Below are 13,985 nucleotides of genomic sequence, written 5' to 3'. Positions count from 1 at the left end.
CCTCATGTGCTGGCCATTGGTAGCTTGAGCTAGCTTGGTTTCATTCAGAGTCGGCTTCCAATCAGCAGCATAACCGAGCAGTCAATGCTCCACCAAGCGCGCCGATATCGCACAGCTGAATACCTGGGGCCGCACTTTCTTCGGCGCACTTCGGAGAACCTTCACTGCAAATTCTTCAGTACACGCAAATTACCGAATAATTACGCAAATCGCCACCATCCTAACCGCTTCTGGTAAAATCGCTCGTTTTCCCCAGATTTCTTGGCATCTGCACACCCCTCACTGCATCATCTTTAGCTTTTTGACGCAAACCTATGCTGAAGATCAATTAAAGAGCACCCCTCCTCCAAATCGCTGAAGAACAAATAAGAACGGGAAAAATGACATCCATGCAAAACATCAACCCCACGATCCTCAACGCGGAGGATCTCCCCACGCGTCTCCGCAACCCTCGCTCCAAGCAACCTGCAGACAGCGATGACGGGAGTATTCTCTTCCGTCGCGCGTTCACGACGCCTTCCTCGACGCTGAGGGATCCGTTTACTTATTACTCTGACGAAGAGGATAATTCCACAAGTAGTAGTGCGGAGGGTGATGAGAGTGATTTTGTCTATGAGGAACCTATTGATGAACAGGAAATCTACGGTTAGTCCCTTTTTCCCCCCACCCTTCCATTGGAATGTTAGAGAGGGGTTTGACCAAAGGGTAGATTTAATATCGACAATTTCCGACCCCGAACATCCCATCTCCCTTGGCTCCCTCGCCGTCGTTTCCCTCCCAGATATCAAGATCCATCCGGCGATCCCCTCGGATCCATCCTCACCATTGCGGACCGTGACGGTGCTGATCACCCCGACGATCACACATTGTAGTCTGGCGACGGTGATTGGGCTTGCGGTGAGAGTGCGGCTGGAACAGTCCTTGCCGGCGAGATTCCGCGTGGATGTGAGGATTAAAGAGGGGACACATTCTACTGCGGATGAGGTGAATAAGCAGCTCGCGGATAAGGAGCGGGTTGCGGCGGCGTTGGAGAATGGGACTTTGATGGGGGTGATTAAGAAGATGTTGGAAACGTGCCGATGATCTGCTTCTTTAAAAACTTTATGAATAGATTTGGGAAGGCGTTTAGGTCATGGGCATGATGGTATCATTGGAATAAAATGTCATGGAATGAGATTATAGTACAGTGTGATATATTACTCCAAAACACCACTTTCTTTCAACCCACGCCATAACTCCGGTTCAAGGAACTTGCTGACGGTTACGTCCTCCGACAAACCCTTCCGCCGGCGGGTCTTGAGCACAAAGTCCCGCGCCGTGGCCTGCGGGCTGGCCATCTCTAGCGGCCGCAGCTTGACTTCCCGATCCAGCGGATCGCCGGGGACTACGGCCCATTTGTCGAACACTAGGGACACGGTGGCCTGTCCTTGCGTGTGGATGCGCAGATCTGTCTCGAAGCCGAATGAGTCGATCACAGGGATCAAGCCGCGGACAGAGTACAGCGGCGTGCCTGCCACGGGCCCGTCGGAGAGAACGTGGCCCCGGCGGCGGGAGAGGACTGTGTAGACCGACGACACTGCATCGGCGGGGCCGAGGACATCACATGAGTAGATCGGCTCCATCAGTCGCGGCGATGCCATCAGGAAGGACGAGTAAATAGCGCGGCGGGCGGTAGGAATAATTTGTCCGCCGCCTCGGTAGATGGCCTGCTCGGCGAGGCTGATGTCTGTCAATCGGAACTTGGTGTTGCGAATTGCTGTATCGTGTTAGCTGTTCAAGGTCCAAATCGATTTGAAAATTGTCAACCTACGTTCTTCGCACAACGGCCCCTCACGGGTTCCCCAGCTGAAGCCCTGCACGATCGAGTCCCGCACCGTTCCCAGCATCTTCTTGTCCACCTGCGACGGCAGCGTGTCATCTTGCAGAATGTTCGGCCCCATCTCATCCGGTCCAAATGCCCAGATGCTCCGGGCCGCGAGCTTGTCCCAGTCGTACTTCTCCTCGAAGAAGCGCGCCACCTTGCGGATCGGGTCCTTGATGCGCACGCGCCCTGCTTCAATGTCTTCAGCGATGCCATCGTCTAGTGGCTCCGCAATCATGGTGATCTTGTTCTTCTTGTTCGGCGTGATCGAGTAGCACATGATCGCGGACGTCTCGACTACCGTCTCACAGAAGCGTGTCACCGGGTCCGAGACCTTGATCTCCATCTCGGAGAATAGCCGTCGCAGATCGTGCAGGACGCAGTCCATGTAGAGCTCGCCCGTACCCAACACAACGTGTTCGCCGGATTCCTCCACTTTGGTGGAGATCAGCGGATAGCTCTTGTTAATCTTACGCAGGCCCTCGAGCATCTTTGGAAGTTCGGACGGGTTCACCGGTTCCACTGCCACTTTGAAGACCGACTCGGTCATGTGCTGGATCGGCTTGAAGATGTACGCATCTTCATCGTTCGGCAGCTTGAGCGGTACCAGTGTTGCCGTCTTGACGATTGAATTGTCAACGCCGCTCAACAGCACCCAGTTCCCTGCCGGAACGCCGTCTACAGGGACATTATACCGTGTTTCAGCAATCCATGTGTCGTTGATCGTGGCAACAACCATGTCTTCTTCATCGTCGATGCTATACCCCTCGCCGAGGACACGAACTTGCTGGTTCGGTCGGACCGTTCCACTGTAGATTCGACCAAACGCATTGAACTTTGACGCGTCAGTGGTGCTAAAGAGTTTTGTCACTTGAATCACCAGCGGTCCGTCTTGATCGCATGCTGCCATTGCCTTGGCAACTTCCGTGTCCAACGGTCCTGTATAGTAACGTTCCAGCTTCTTCTGTGCCCCCTCTACCGGGGAAGGTATATGCTGAATGATCATGTCCACGAATCCTGTCGAGGGACCAAAGAACTGCTCGCACACAAGATTGAGCAGTACCTTGGCATCCGACTTCAATTGCGACGGTTTCAGATAAATGTCGAGAGCCGCCAGCGTCTCTTTCAAGTCCTCTGGACTTTCACTAATGGTATGGGAATAGAGCTTATAGATAGGTTCGAGGACAAAGTTAACAAACGAACGAGACGAACCCTCCTCGAACCTCTTGCGAGTGAACTTGCGAGTGCTTGGGTTGTAAAAGATATCGCCCCATAGCCGTCGGGCAAATTCCTCTGCGTCCAACTTCGGATGGCGCGATGCATACATCTTGGCGAATGAGGACAGCGTAAAGCACCATTTCATGGTGCTGCAGGCGAAAGCCACATTGCCCTTTTCTGGACTTAGTCGTCGGCTTTCTCCTCTCCCAGGAATGACATTTTCAATGACCGTGTTGACTTGTTCAATCACATGCTTGAGCTTGAAGTATGCGTCATTTGGAGGAATCTTCAGTTCCAGAATCAACCGGTCCATCTTGTTGATCACCAGGGTCATAGGGAGATCTTCCAGGACTGCGTATCGAATGATATTTTCCGTGTTCACCTGCACTCCCTCGACCACATCCACGACAAGAACTACACCATCGACGAGACGGAGGGCTGCGGCAACCTCGTCGACGAAATTGACGTGGCCGGGAGTATCGATAATGTTAAATAGATGCGATTTCCCTTTTGTACTCTGCAACAGCAAAGTCATGGGTGCTGCTTTGATGGACAAACCGCGCTCCCGTTCCAAGACATGCACGTCGGTGTAGCGCAGCTGTTCATCCCGTCGGCGACCTGTTCGCCTCTCTAGTCTATCACTGATATCATGAGTCTCCATCACCAGCATGTCCATGAATGCCGTCTTTCCATGATGCAGATGCCCAACGAGAGCAATATTTCGAGTCTGTTCGGGAAAATTAAGCAAATCGGTCATAAACTCGCGCGAGTAAAACACCGGCGGCAGGTCAGCTTCCTCAACAGCGAACTTTTTTTGCTTGACCGGCGCAATGATCGGTTCGGAGAGCGGTTGTGTGTCTTCCTCCTGAACTAGCGTCTCAACTTCCGGGCCGTAGACTTGCTGCGCCGTGGGATAGTATTGTTTATCCTCGTGGAGTACCACCGCATTCGAAGGTCCCTGTTCTGAACAGATTGTCAGCTTGATACTTCATGTTTCCGGCACATGGATACTAACGGTCAACTTCCATCAATTGCTGGTCACCGGCCTCCCTCTCCTGCTCCGCTTCCTCCTCCTCAGACTCCTCGTAGATGTAGCCCTGCGCAGGGACATCTTCCTGCTCCTCATCGGAGAGGCCGCCCTCGCCGATATAGTTGCCGAATCTGCACAGACATTAGCAGCCGCACTTCCTGCATACTTGAGATAGACATACTCATCATATAGGTCGTCCATGGTGAGCTACTGGGGCGAGACACGGTGCCAGCGAATTCCCAGCGCGTAGAAAATCATCTGCTGTTGCTGCTTTGATAGGTTCTGAAACGGCAGGCGGTCTGACAGTGGCGTACAGATGTAATTCGAATACCTATTAATTTCCGGAATTGTAATTTGTCGCTGATTTTAAAGTTTTCGGTTGGCTGTTTGCATGCAAATCGTGCCCTTCCTGTATTTTAAACCGACTTGGGAGTTCCAGCGTTGGGATTCAACAATCACAAGCTTCACCGAACAATTGGACTGAATTGATCTGCTCGTGCTGCAGACAACCCCGCGCCAATTGCTCCTCTCTTTCACAGCATTTTTTCTCTCTCTTACCAAAGTTGTTCAACAATTACATTTCGTTCTTCCAGCATATCTAGCAATAATGTCTTCTCTTCCTCCAGTCTACATTGTCTCCGCTGCGCGGACGCCAGTTGGCTCGTTCCTGGGGTAAGTAGGCAACCACCTCTGCTGATTGAGCATTGCTGAGACCGTTCTGCAGCTCTTTGTCCAGCCTGACTGCTCCCCAGCTTGGTGCTCACGCGATCAAAGGTATGTATCGGCGAAAATGGTGTCCGAGGACAGTAACTGACCTCTGAACAATACAGCTGCCATTGACCGTGCCGAGGGTATCAAGCCGTCTGATGTGGAGGAGGTCTACTTCGGAAATGTTCTGTCTGCGAAGTATGCTTTACCGCTACGACACTTGCAAGGCACAGTTTCTAACGATTGACAGTCTTGGTCAGAACCCCGCCAGACAAGCAGCGATTGGCGCTGGGCTCCCGGAGAGCACCGTGTGCACCACCGTGAACAAGGTCTGCGCCTCCGGGTTGAAGTCGATCGTTCTGGGTGTGCAGACCATCCAGACCGGTGGCGCCGATATCATTGTTGCCGGTGGCATGGAGTCGATGTCCAATACCCCGCACTACCTGCCCAACTTGCGCAACGGTGCCAAGTACGGCAACCAGACTCTTGTTGATGGTGTTCTGCAAGACGGTCTTCAGGACGCCTATGGAAAGAGGGAGCACATGGGTCTTGCCGCCGAGAAGTGCGCCCGCGACCACGGTTTCAATCGTGAGCAGCAGGATGACTATGCCATCCGAACCTACCAGCGGGCCCAGGCTGCTCAGAATGAGGGGCTGTTTGACTGGGAGATTGCGCCAGTCGAGCTGCCTGGCGTCCGGGGCAAGCCTGGTGTGACCGTGTCGCAGGATGAGGAGCCCAAGAAGGTAAGTTTCTTGACCTGTAACTTCCCCTGAAGGAGCCTATTTGCTAACAGGTACCAGCTTAATGCCGACAAGCTCCGCACGGTCAAGCCCGCATTCCTTTCCGAGAACGGTACGGTGACTGCCCCTAACTCGTCGCCCATCAACGACGGCGCCGCGGCTGTTGTGCTCGTCTCGGAAGCCAAGGTGAAGGAGCTCAACCTGAAGCCCATCGCGAAGATCCTTGGCTGGGGCGATGCGGAGCAGACACCCGTCAACTTCACAACCTCGCCGGCTCTTGCGATCCCCAAGGCCCTGAAGCGGGCTGGCGTATCGCAGGACCAGATCGATGCGTTTGAAATCAACGAGGCTTTCAGCGTTGTTTCGCTGGCGAACATAAAGTTGCTGGGCTTGTCTGAGGACAAGGTCAACATCCACGGCGGTGCCGTGGCCATTGGTCATCCTCTAGGCTGCAGTGGAGCCCGCATTGTTACCACTCTCTTGGGTGTCCTGAAGGCCAAGGGCGGCAAGTTGGGCTGCGCCGGTATCTGCAATGGCGGCGGTGGTGCTAGCGCCCTGGTTTTGGAGGCGCTGTTCTAAACAGCATTGCATGATATATAGCATCCTGTCTTGCACCTGGACTCCATCATGATAATTTATCTAATATATAATCATCGAAATTGAAGAAATACATTGTTAGAATTAGCTTATTAAGTCATTAATTGTACAACTTTTCTCTCTGATCAAGCAAATGCACCCACAAACGCCATCAACATCGCGCCGCAAGCGACTGACAAACACGCCTCGACTCTCCTCTTCCCCCGCAGCGACTCGTAGCTCGCATCAGACAGAAAATCCTCTGCAAGGAGTTCAACCAGCCCTGCAAACAGCAACAACCCACTACTAATTGCATTCGTGAATCCAACCATCAACAACCCCGTAACGCTTCCCGGATCATACAGATTATGCAAGAACAGACCGACGGCCTGACCCAATGGCGTAGTTGAACCATAGGCAAGGGCCATGAGCCAGGGTTTTGGGGATGAAGCGGGGAAAAGCTGCGGGATGAGCGCGGCGATGCGCGAGCCTAGCGCGAAACCCTCGAAAGTTTGGTGGAAAGAGATGGCGACGAGGAGTACGATGAAGGATGTGCCCGTGGCGACGCTCAGGGCCATACCAATGAAGACGCTGTGGAAGAGGATGCCGGCTTCGAGGAGGAGGCATTGAAGGAATTGGCGGTGGGGGTTGCTGAGCGGGGGCGCGGACAAGCTCATGGATCGCTTGTGTTGGTGGTGGCTGTGGTGATTGTGGATGCGGATGGGAGGAGGACGGGAGTGTGGTGGCCGAAGGTTGGAATCTAGGTGGTTGTTGTTGTTGTCGCCGCCGTCATCATCGGCATACGGCTCGAGCTCCTCGAGATCCAAATCCGAGTCCGAGCCGTCCTTGTCGAGAGATGATCTGCTTCTCCTGCGTGCTGGAGCGGTGTTATCCGTCGTCGCTTGTGACGGTGAGTTAAGATCGGACAAAACACTCGGCGAGTGCAGCAGCGCTCTTTCGGCCTCCTCCGACTGCTGTTGACGACGGCGATGGCCCGTCATCTGCAGATATTCTGTGCCCCTATCTTCATCGTCGTGAGTGGGACGGGCGCTTCCAATGTCTCTAATCAACTCATCATATTCCGAGCCATGTACGTGGCGCGCCCCCTTCATCGCGAAAAACATTTCCACCAGCACGACGACAAACACCGAGACCATGGCCACAAACCCGGCCATTGCGGGATATGTCTCGTTCCAAAATCGCGGAAGACAAGGATTCGTCAGCGAGTTGAACGCAGTGGGCAGCAGATGCACGAATGCCGTCGCAATCAGCACACCTGTGCCGAAATGCCGCGAGACGAAGAGGAAGCGGCGCGGAATGGGGAGACCAGGGAACCGACGGGCGAGAATGGGAAACGAGCATGCTATTCAATTGCCCCTCCTGAGTCAGAACAAGCTTCAAATCCGAGAGAAAAAGTCGGCGGAAAGTAGGGGATGTAATACCTAGGGTACTCAATGCCAGGATCAAGAACAATGCAAAGACATGGATTGGTGTGTTGTACACGCCACGCTGTTGTGAGCCACATGTCGGCGTGTCTTCCTCCGCACCGGAGCCTTCATCTTGTGCTGCTTCCGCTGCTCGTCGAGCAAGCTCTGATCGGAGAATATGCAAGGGTATATCGCTTAGGGAGGTGGCGTTGAGACTCCGCCCTGGTGGGTTCGTGAGTCTATTTAGCGTCATTCAACTTCTTCGTGAAGGAACGCTGACTTACCCTGTATTCGCATACCCATGTCTCTACCCAGCAAACAAGTTGTCAATTGTGTCCCGCTACTCCATGGATCAGCCGAAAACAGGACCGTTGGCCATTTGGGACAACCGTTTCAGTCATGTTCGGCGCTTGGCATTTGGCATTAGGGCATTAGATAAGCATATCTTATCTTATCAACCTGTCACATGCATCATTTTCTTTCCATTCACTCGAAGAGTTCCAAAGTATTAGTCTACAATACTGAATGGTCTATTCATTGATCATGCCGTGTTTTAAGCTTAGTCCATCCACTCGTCCCGCGCGGTTTCTCCGGCTTTCCCGTTCCCCCGTTGGAGGCAGCAGCACCAGCATTGTTGTTGGCACCATGATTCTGATCCTGTGCTTCCCGATCATCCCATTCTTTTTCTTCGAGTAACTCCCATTCTGCGTTGGCCATCTCGCTGAGTAATGTCGACTTGAGTTCGTCGGCGAGTTTCGTAGGCGATGGAAGCTTCCAGCTGCGCATGAATTCCCGGCCTTCTGCAGTTTCCAGGAAAGAGTGCGCCGTGCCGTGAGAGTAGTGGCCCATGATTGGGAAGGTCTTGGTGCGCTGAATGGATGTCTTTGGAGCCTCTTTGCCATTATTGAGACTTGTTTGGAAATCAAGACCGCTAGCAGCCTTAGACGTGGCCACATTCTGCGTTGGAGGCGCCACAAGGAGCTGCCATAGATTCTTGCCCATGTTGCACATATCCTCCCAAGAGTCTGACTCTATTTGGAGTCCCTGGGTCCGACAAAGCCAGGACACATCCCATGCTAGGAGAGATACCGCCTCGATGAAGAGCCCATAACTAGCAGGATCTTCTTGAGCTAGCTTCGGTAGCGACTTGTCGATATAAAGGGGACGTGGGAGAGGACCTGAATGACGATCCGAAGCGTTGGATGCAGTTGGACTGCTTGGCCCCGATTGAGAAGGGGATTTGATGCCGGGATACCGAGGGTCTTGGGTTTTGTATGACGCTTCGCGCGTGAAGATGGTCGGGGTAGGATAGTCTCGGTGTGGAAGCGTCACCTCTGCAGGCAGCCGAAGAGAGAGATAATGTGAGACTAAGACGAGCAAACGAGCAACGTTGGCAAGTCCTGTCGAAATCAGACTGGGTGCGGATCCATTCATATTTCTAAGATCCACAATCGGCACGCCGCCAATTGTGTAGATCTCGACAATGGTATCGTCCTTCTTCTTTCTCAGCTTCCGCCGTAGACCAAGGACATTGGCAGCCTCCCGGCAGAGAAAGATCCTCGACTCCGCGGTTCTAACGTGAAGAGAGTCCCACTGATACTCAGACCGTTTGATACTGTTCCAGACACTCGACAGTGCAGACTCCCGGCGTGACGCGAGCTGGTAGTTTGCTGATTCGGCATCTGAGCGTCGCTGCCTCAGCAGGGATCTCCGCCGCTTGATTTCCGCTCTCTGTTCCTCGATTTCTGCCTTCAGCTCTTCCATGCGAGCTCGGATCATCTGAATGCGGTTCGCCGATTGAGCCTGCCGGGTCTGCACCGACTGGACCTTCCATCGCAAGCTCTGCGGTTCAGACCTGGCGAGTTGGGCTTTATCGGTCTTCCCATCGCCGGATCTGGCCCCTGCTGCGGCCTCGATCTCACGCTCGACAGCATCCTTCTCCAATAGTACCCTTGCGTTTTCATACCGGAGAAGATACAGTTGATTGCACGCGCAGGTCGCACAGTAGAACGGCAGATGGTCGCTGGCAGGGCGGGAACATGTGTGGCAATTCATTTCCCTCGATCGTGCAGATTATCGATGCTAGGGATGGACTCAGATGAAGCTACTCGAATGCGAGCATTCCATGGCAGTCTGGCCAGTGATAAGGATGCTGCAGGTACGGCACCGGTCGGTGTTGATGGCAAATCACGGGAGAGCGGACTGTGGGCAGCCGTCATCTCTTGTATCCGACCTGATTCAGCTGACTGTTAACTAGCACATCGGAGGTTTCCTATGATTCACATCATTTCTCTACTTCTTCATGGCCGAAGACGGCGGAAATAGCCGGTGATTGATTCGATGCAGATGACTATATGTCACCTGACCTGTTCGGATCGGGTTAGTAATATTACAACACTCTGTAATCAACCTGTAATCCCATAGTTAGCAAATGGCGGTGAATTTCAACTTGTAATTTATTTTCCTGTCTGTTGTTCTGGCAACCTCGAGTCGAGTAAATACTCGACTTGGTGACACGATCGCGAGGGACGTGTCGGTCGCGTTGCTCCGTGCGATTGACTTACCGTCAGGGAAATCTCCATTTACAGGCTACTTTTCCGTTGTCCGATCGTTCGAGACAGACAGCTTGAACCGCTCACCATGTCTGACGACGATCGCAAAGAGCCTCTGAGCAGAGAGGCAGGTGAGTTGACCTTCAGAGCTCAGAATATTGCAGTAGAAGCTAACGAGAATTCACAGAATATCACAGACTGCCGCCTCGCAGAGAAGACAACGGGATCGACTTGGACGCACTTGCCGAGAGCATTCGCGAATGCAGCTGGGAAGAGCTACAAGGGATGTTCTCTCTCGCAATGGAGGGGCACGAGCAGATTGACCGCGCTCTCCAAGAGCAGGTCTCGCGACTGCTGAAAGTACGGGTTTGTGTTTCTTCTAGTTTGGTGCCATACTAACCAAGCTATAGCTGTTCATGACTTGGTCTCAAATCCCAACGGAGCGGGACGAAGATCGGTCTTTTAAAAGGTATAGTTCGTGACGATGCAGAGAATGCTCAAGCGAAGTTTGGCTGATGATTATTCGGTAGGTTTCATACGCGAATGCAGCATGTTCAATTCTCGGAACAAGATATTGAAGAGAAGCGTGCACATTGTAAGTGAAAAACATGTGACCCGAACTTACATATCAGAGGAGAGTGGCCAATGTTTAGTCCTAACGAGGTAACAGATGCCAATGTGGTGAAAGCGTTTGAGAATGCGCTGGCGTTGCTCAAGTAAACCAACAGCTCCACTCAAGCTGTGGATTGATGTGGGGGAGCAACTCTAGGACCTTCTTTGATGTTCTCGCCATGGCGGACAAACCGGACCAGGCCGATAAGGATCTGCTGGACAGATTAAATGCCTTGAAGCCATCTACCGTCCAGCTGGAGCGCCAGAGGTACGAATCACTGCAGTAGCCGTGGATTGCGGTGCTGACCCGAGCCAGGAAACCGGTGGACTTCACAGGCAACAGCACCTCATCTGCTGCAATACTAGGCATCGACTTCAACAGCTTGGATAGGGATGCGAGACTGCATCTGGGCGATCTCGAACACGATGAAGTCCCAGAATCATTGTTCAACGGGGACGCGATCGAGGACCTACTGTCGACCGTCGGGAATCGCGAAGATCTGCCGCCGATCACGACCAACGAGGATCCTACACACACGCAGAGTTTGCTCGACGCAGCTCACGACATAGTGCAGCGACCGCAGAACGATCCACATCATCGATACCACAAATCGTCCGCAGCGGTGGAGGTTCAGGCTGACAGCAGCGACGAGGATGCCGATGAAGAGGAAGCGGCGCGCTACGTCGAGCAGCTGCTGGAACAACTGTCTTCAGAACCCCGGGAAGAACCGCCACCGCTGAACGCGGACAAAACCTCTGGCCCAGAAGATGACGCCGTTACATCCAAACAACAAAAACAGCACCCCATCGACGAGGACGAACTCGCGAGCCGATTAACCGCGCTGAATCTCCCTTCCGTTCCCGCCGACGCGCCCGTGTCAGCGAAGACAAAGGCAAAGCGCAGCGACGACTCCGTCCCGGACTGCTGCTGTATATGCTACGACAATGCGACTACGAAATGCCTAGACTGCGAAGGGGACCAGTTATTCTGCGTACGATGCTGGTGGGAAATGCACATGGAAGATGGCAGTAGCGGAGAGCTCCAGAGGCATCGAAGTGTCAAGTATCAACGTTGAGATTAGCTATCATGTCATCAGCCTCATAACAGGGTCACATCATAACCGAACTAAAAATATGGAGTAAATCATGAACTTTCAACATCAACAGAAAGAAAATTAGGTATTCATGTCCATCATGACATCATCATATCCCAAAACTTTTCGATGCGGAGAAATGAAATAGATAGATCACTCTCCTCTCGCCCGTCCAGATACATCCTCCCATGTCGCCTCGAATCGTCGGCCGGTGCTGGCCAGCAGTCCTTCCTCCTCGGCCTCCTCTGCGTCCTCGTCCAATTGTCCCTCATCGAGTCTGGGTGTCCTCACCAGGGACGTGATGAACACGATCAAGTAAAATCCTGAGGATTGTTAGCTGTTGAGAACTTTTGGCCTTGTACGGAGGTTAGCTTACCCAAGAAAACAAATTGCGCCCAAAAGAACACGACACCAAAGAATGGGAACGACAAGGTGATGCGATTTAAGAACGTGCTGACAACACTCGGCGTGCACACGTCCTTTGCCGAGGGGTTCTCTGCGAGCTCCGTGCAAGGCTTGATCAGGTGTCGATCAGCTTTATCGGAGCAATCCGGTTGCTGCCGACCGAGAAGAGTGAGGTCGCGCACAGGCTTATCGCAGAATGTTTGCGGTCCAAAAGTTGCATACTGCGGTGCGACCATCATAGGAATGGAATAATTGAGCGCCAGCGTGATCAGCGTCAACATGACGGTGGCCATGAGCAAGGCCTGCGGTGACGTGTGTCCCTTGCGGATCCGGAAGATGCGGATCCAGAGGAACCGGATCCCAACCGTCGCAATGCCGACAAGTGAGCTACTGAAGAACAGCAGCACGAGGAACGCAAAGAGAATATAGTCGATAGGGAAGACCTTGGCCGTCTTCACCAAGACCCAATTGGTCGGATTGAATACGTTGATGTTCCCAAGAATATATCCGCAGCGGTGCTTACAGAAGGAGTTTTTAGCCTTGTCAATGGCCGTCAAGAGCATCGATACCCAGATAGCGAGGGTGATGAGGAGGAGCAGAATTCCACCGAGAAGCTTGAATGGCCGTAGAACTGCGCCGATCTTGTACAGGGCCCGGAAAAACCAATTTCGATGTTGGCCCCATGACTCCTCGATCAGGCGCTGCCGGCGGATCAGCGTTCTCTCTTCGCTGACCAGCCCGTCGAGCTCGCGGCGATCCTTTGAGGAAAGTATCTCGGTGTTTCCTCCACAGCGCCCGAGTAACTGCCGTTGTCGTTCGCGGTTTGACTCCAGTTGCGACGCGGTATTGGCACGCAGAGAGGGGTTGGAAATTGAAGGTGCGGTTTTGATAAGTTTGATTGGAAGTAGCGCAAAGCCTGTAGACGTGTATAGAACATACAGGCAGATCCCCAAGGTAATCAGGATGCCCAGAGCGAAACCGAGAGCGCGTTCACCATCTACAACAGATCAGTAGGAACCCGGATAGAGCAGTTGGAGTAAACATACGATTCGCCGTCAGCAGTTTCTTGAAGAAGTCGAGATCGCGATCCCCAGATTTCGAGGCTGCCACCGGCGCAAAGAAGCCAACGAGGAACAGGACGACAGCCAGAATAATAAACGCAATGGTGTACTTGAATGCACCCCAGAAACGCTTCCCAATCGTCTGCTCTCCTTGCTCACTTGCAACTTCATCGTATTCTTCGTACCAAAAGTAGGCAAAAGGTACGACGAGGAGACATAGCGCAGCATCTAGCGCATACAGTGTATAGTAAACCACGGTCAGTGAAAACACGATGCGATCGACTTCGTGCTGCGTTGCCCAGTCCTTGCGTCTGCCGTATTTCGACGATGTCGTCGAAGACACCAGTGCGACATCAACGGGCAGCAGTAACACCGTGGCCAACAGTGCCGTGATTGTCACTATACATACTGTTGTTACCAGTGGAGAGCGATCACGCGGTGTCTGATAGTGGTAGATGAGGAATGATGCGAGGAAAATCAGAACGACGACCGCGATTGCGTAGACGAGCCATATCAGAGAAGTCTGAACGAGGGCCATGGTGTATCCGGTGCGACAAGCTCCAGATTTCCGAGCCCTTGTTAAACATTCAAGAAATGAGCATTATAAGAGTAATAGAGAGTTCCAATGTGTCGTCGTCATCAAGTTAGCTATCAAGATTGGTGCACTGACGTATGATTCCGTCGACGTCTTGGCTTGTGTC

General features: G+C 52.8%; 8 protein-coding genes across 8 annotated transcripts; 4 read left to right on the top strand and 4 right to left on the bottom strand.

The window, feature by feature from the left end:
• Positions 1-380: 380 nt before the first annotated feature.
• Positions 381-1,083, top strand: VTN49DRAFT_6170 (uncharacterized protein; the record flags this gene model as incomplete). The annotated part of the gene is made up of 2 exons (XM_069414309.1): positions 381-645; positions 710-1,083. 2 exons carry the CDS (start codon positions 381-383, stop codon positions 1,081-1,083), a joined length of 639 nt encoding a protein of 212 aa, XP_069265568.1.
• A 113-nt stretch (positions 1,084-1,196) lies between these two features.
• Positions 1,197-4,310, bottom strand: VTN49DRAFT_6169 (uncharacterized protein; the record flags this gene model as incomplete). Its single annotated transcript, XM_069414307.1, has 4 exons — positions 1,197-1,756; positions 1,811-4,042; positions 4,095-4,240; positions 4,291-4,310. The coding sequence occupies 4 exons, from the start codon at positions 4,308-4,310 to the stop codon at positions 1,197-1,199; spliced, it is 2,958 nt and encodes a 985-aa protein (XP_069265567.1).
• Positions 4,311-4,716: 406 nt separating this feature from the next.
• Positions 4,717-6,136, top strand: VTN49DRAFT_6168 (uncharacterized protein; the record flags this gene model as incomplete). Its single annotated transcript, XM_069414306.1, has 5 exons — positions 4,717-4,781; positions 4,834-4,883; positions 4,940-5,015; positions 5,068-5,560; positions 5,618-6,136. 5 exons carry the CDS (start codon positions 4,717-4,719, stop codon positions 6,134-6,136), a joined length of 1,203 nt encoding a protein of 400 aa, XP_069265566.1.
• Positions 6,137-6,279: 143 nt separating this feature from the next.
• VTN49DRAFT_6167 (uncharacterized protein) lies at positions 6,280-7,863 on the bottom strand (the record flags this gene model as incomplete). The annotated part of the gene is made up of 3 exons (XM_069414305.1): positions 6,280-7,496; positions 7,576-7,782; positions 7,845-7,863. The coding sequence occupies 3 exons, from the start codon at positions 7,861-7,863 to the stop codon at positions 6,280-6,282; spliced, it is 1,443 nt and encodes a 480-aa protein (XP_069265565.1).
• A 231-nt stretch (positions 7,864-8,094) lies between these two features.
• VTN49DRAFT_6166 (uncharacterized protein) lies at positions 8,095-9,615 on the bottom strand (the record flags this gene model as incomplete). Its single annotated transcript, XM_069414304.1, has 1 exon — positions 8,095-9,615. The coding sequence occupies one exon, from the start codon at positions 9,613-9,615 to the stop codon at positions 8,095-8,097; it is 1,521 nt and encodes a 506-aa protein (XP_069265564.1).
• A 585-nt stretch (positions 9,616-10,200) lies between these two features.
• VTN49DRAFT_6165 (uncharacterized protein) lies at positions 10,201-10,832 on the top strand (the record flags this gene model as incomplete). Its single annotated transcript, XM_069414303.1, has 5 exons — positions 10,201-10,243; positions 10,300-10,472; positions 10,523-10,581; positions 10,643-10,707; positions 10,783-10,832. The coding sequence occupies 5 exons, from the start codon at positions 10,201-10,203 to the stop codon at positions 10,830-10,832; spliced, it is 390 nt and encodes a 129-aa protein (XP_069265563.1).
• A 71-nt stretch (positions 10,833-10,903) lies between these two features.
• On the top strand, positions 10,904-11,800 carry VTN49DRAFT_6164 (uncharacterized protein; the record flags this gene model as incomplete). Its single annotated transcript, XM_069414302.1, has 2 exons — positions 10,904-10,992; positions 11,041-11,800. The coding sequence occupies 2 exons, from the start codon at positions 10,904-10,906 to the stop codon at positions 11,798-11,800; spliced, it is 849 nt and encodes a 282-aa protein (XP_069265562.1).
• A 171-nt stretch (positions 11,801-11,971) lies between these two features.
• VTN49DRAFT_6163 (uncharacterized protein) lies at positions 11,972-13,822 on the bottom strand (the record flags this gene model as incomplete). The annotated part of the gene is made up of 3 exons (XM_069414301.1): positions 11,972-12,141; positions 12,195-13,220; positions 13,270-13,822. The coding sequence occupies 3 exons, from the start codon at positions 13,820-13,822 to the stop codon at positions 11,972-11,974; spliced, it is 1,749 nt and encodes a 582-aa protein (XP_069265561.1).
• Positions 13,823-13,985: the final 163 nt, after the last annotated feature.

The sequence above is a fragment of the Thermomyces lanuginosus genome (genome assembly GCF_041956635.1).
Source record: "Thermomyces lanuginosus strain ATCC 200065 unplaced genomic scaffold VTN49scaffold_40, whole genome shotgun sequence".
NCBI lineage: Eukaryota > Fungi > Ascomycota > Eurotiomycetes > Eurotiales > Trichocomaceae > Thermomyces > Thermomyces lanuginosus.
The sequence above is the reverse complement of the archived record's forward strand: the minus strand, read 5'-3'. Positions and strand labels throughout refer to the sequence as shown.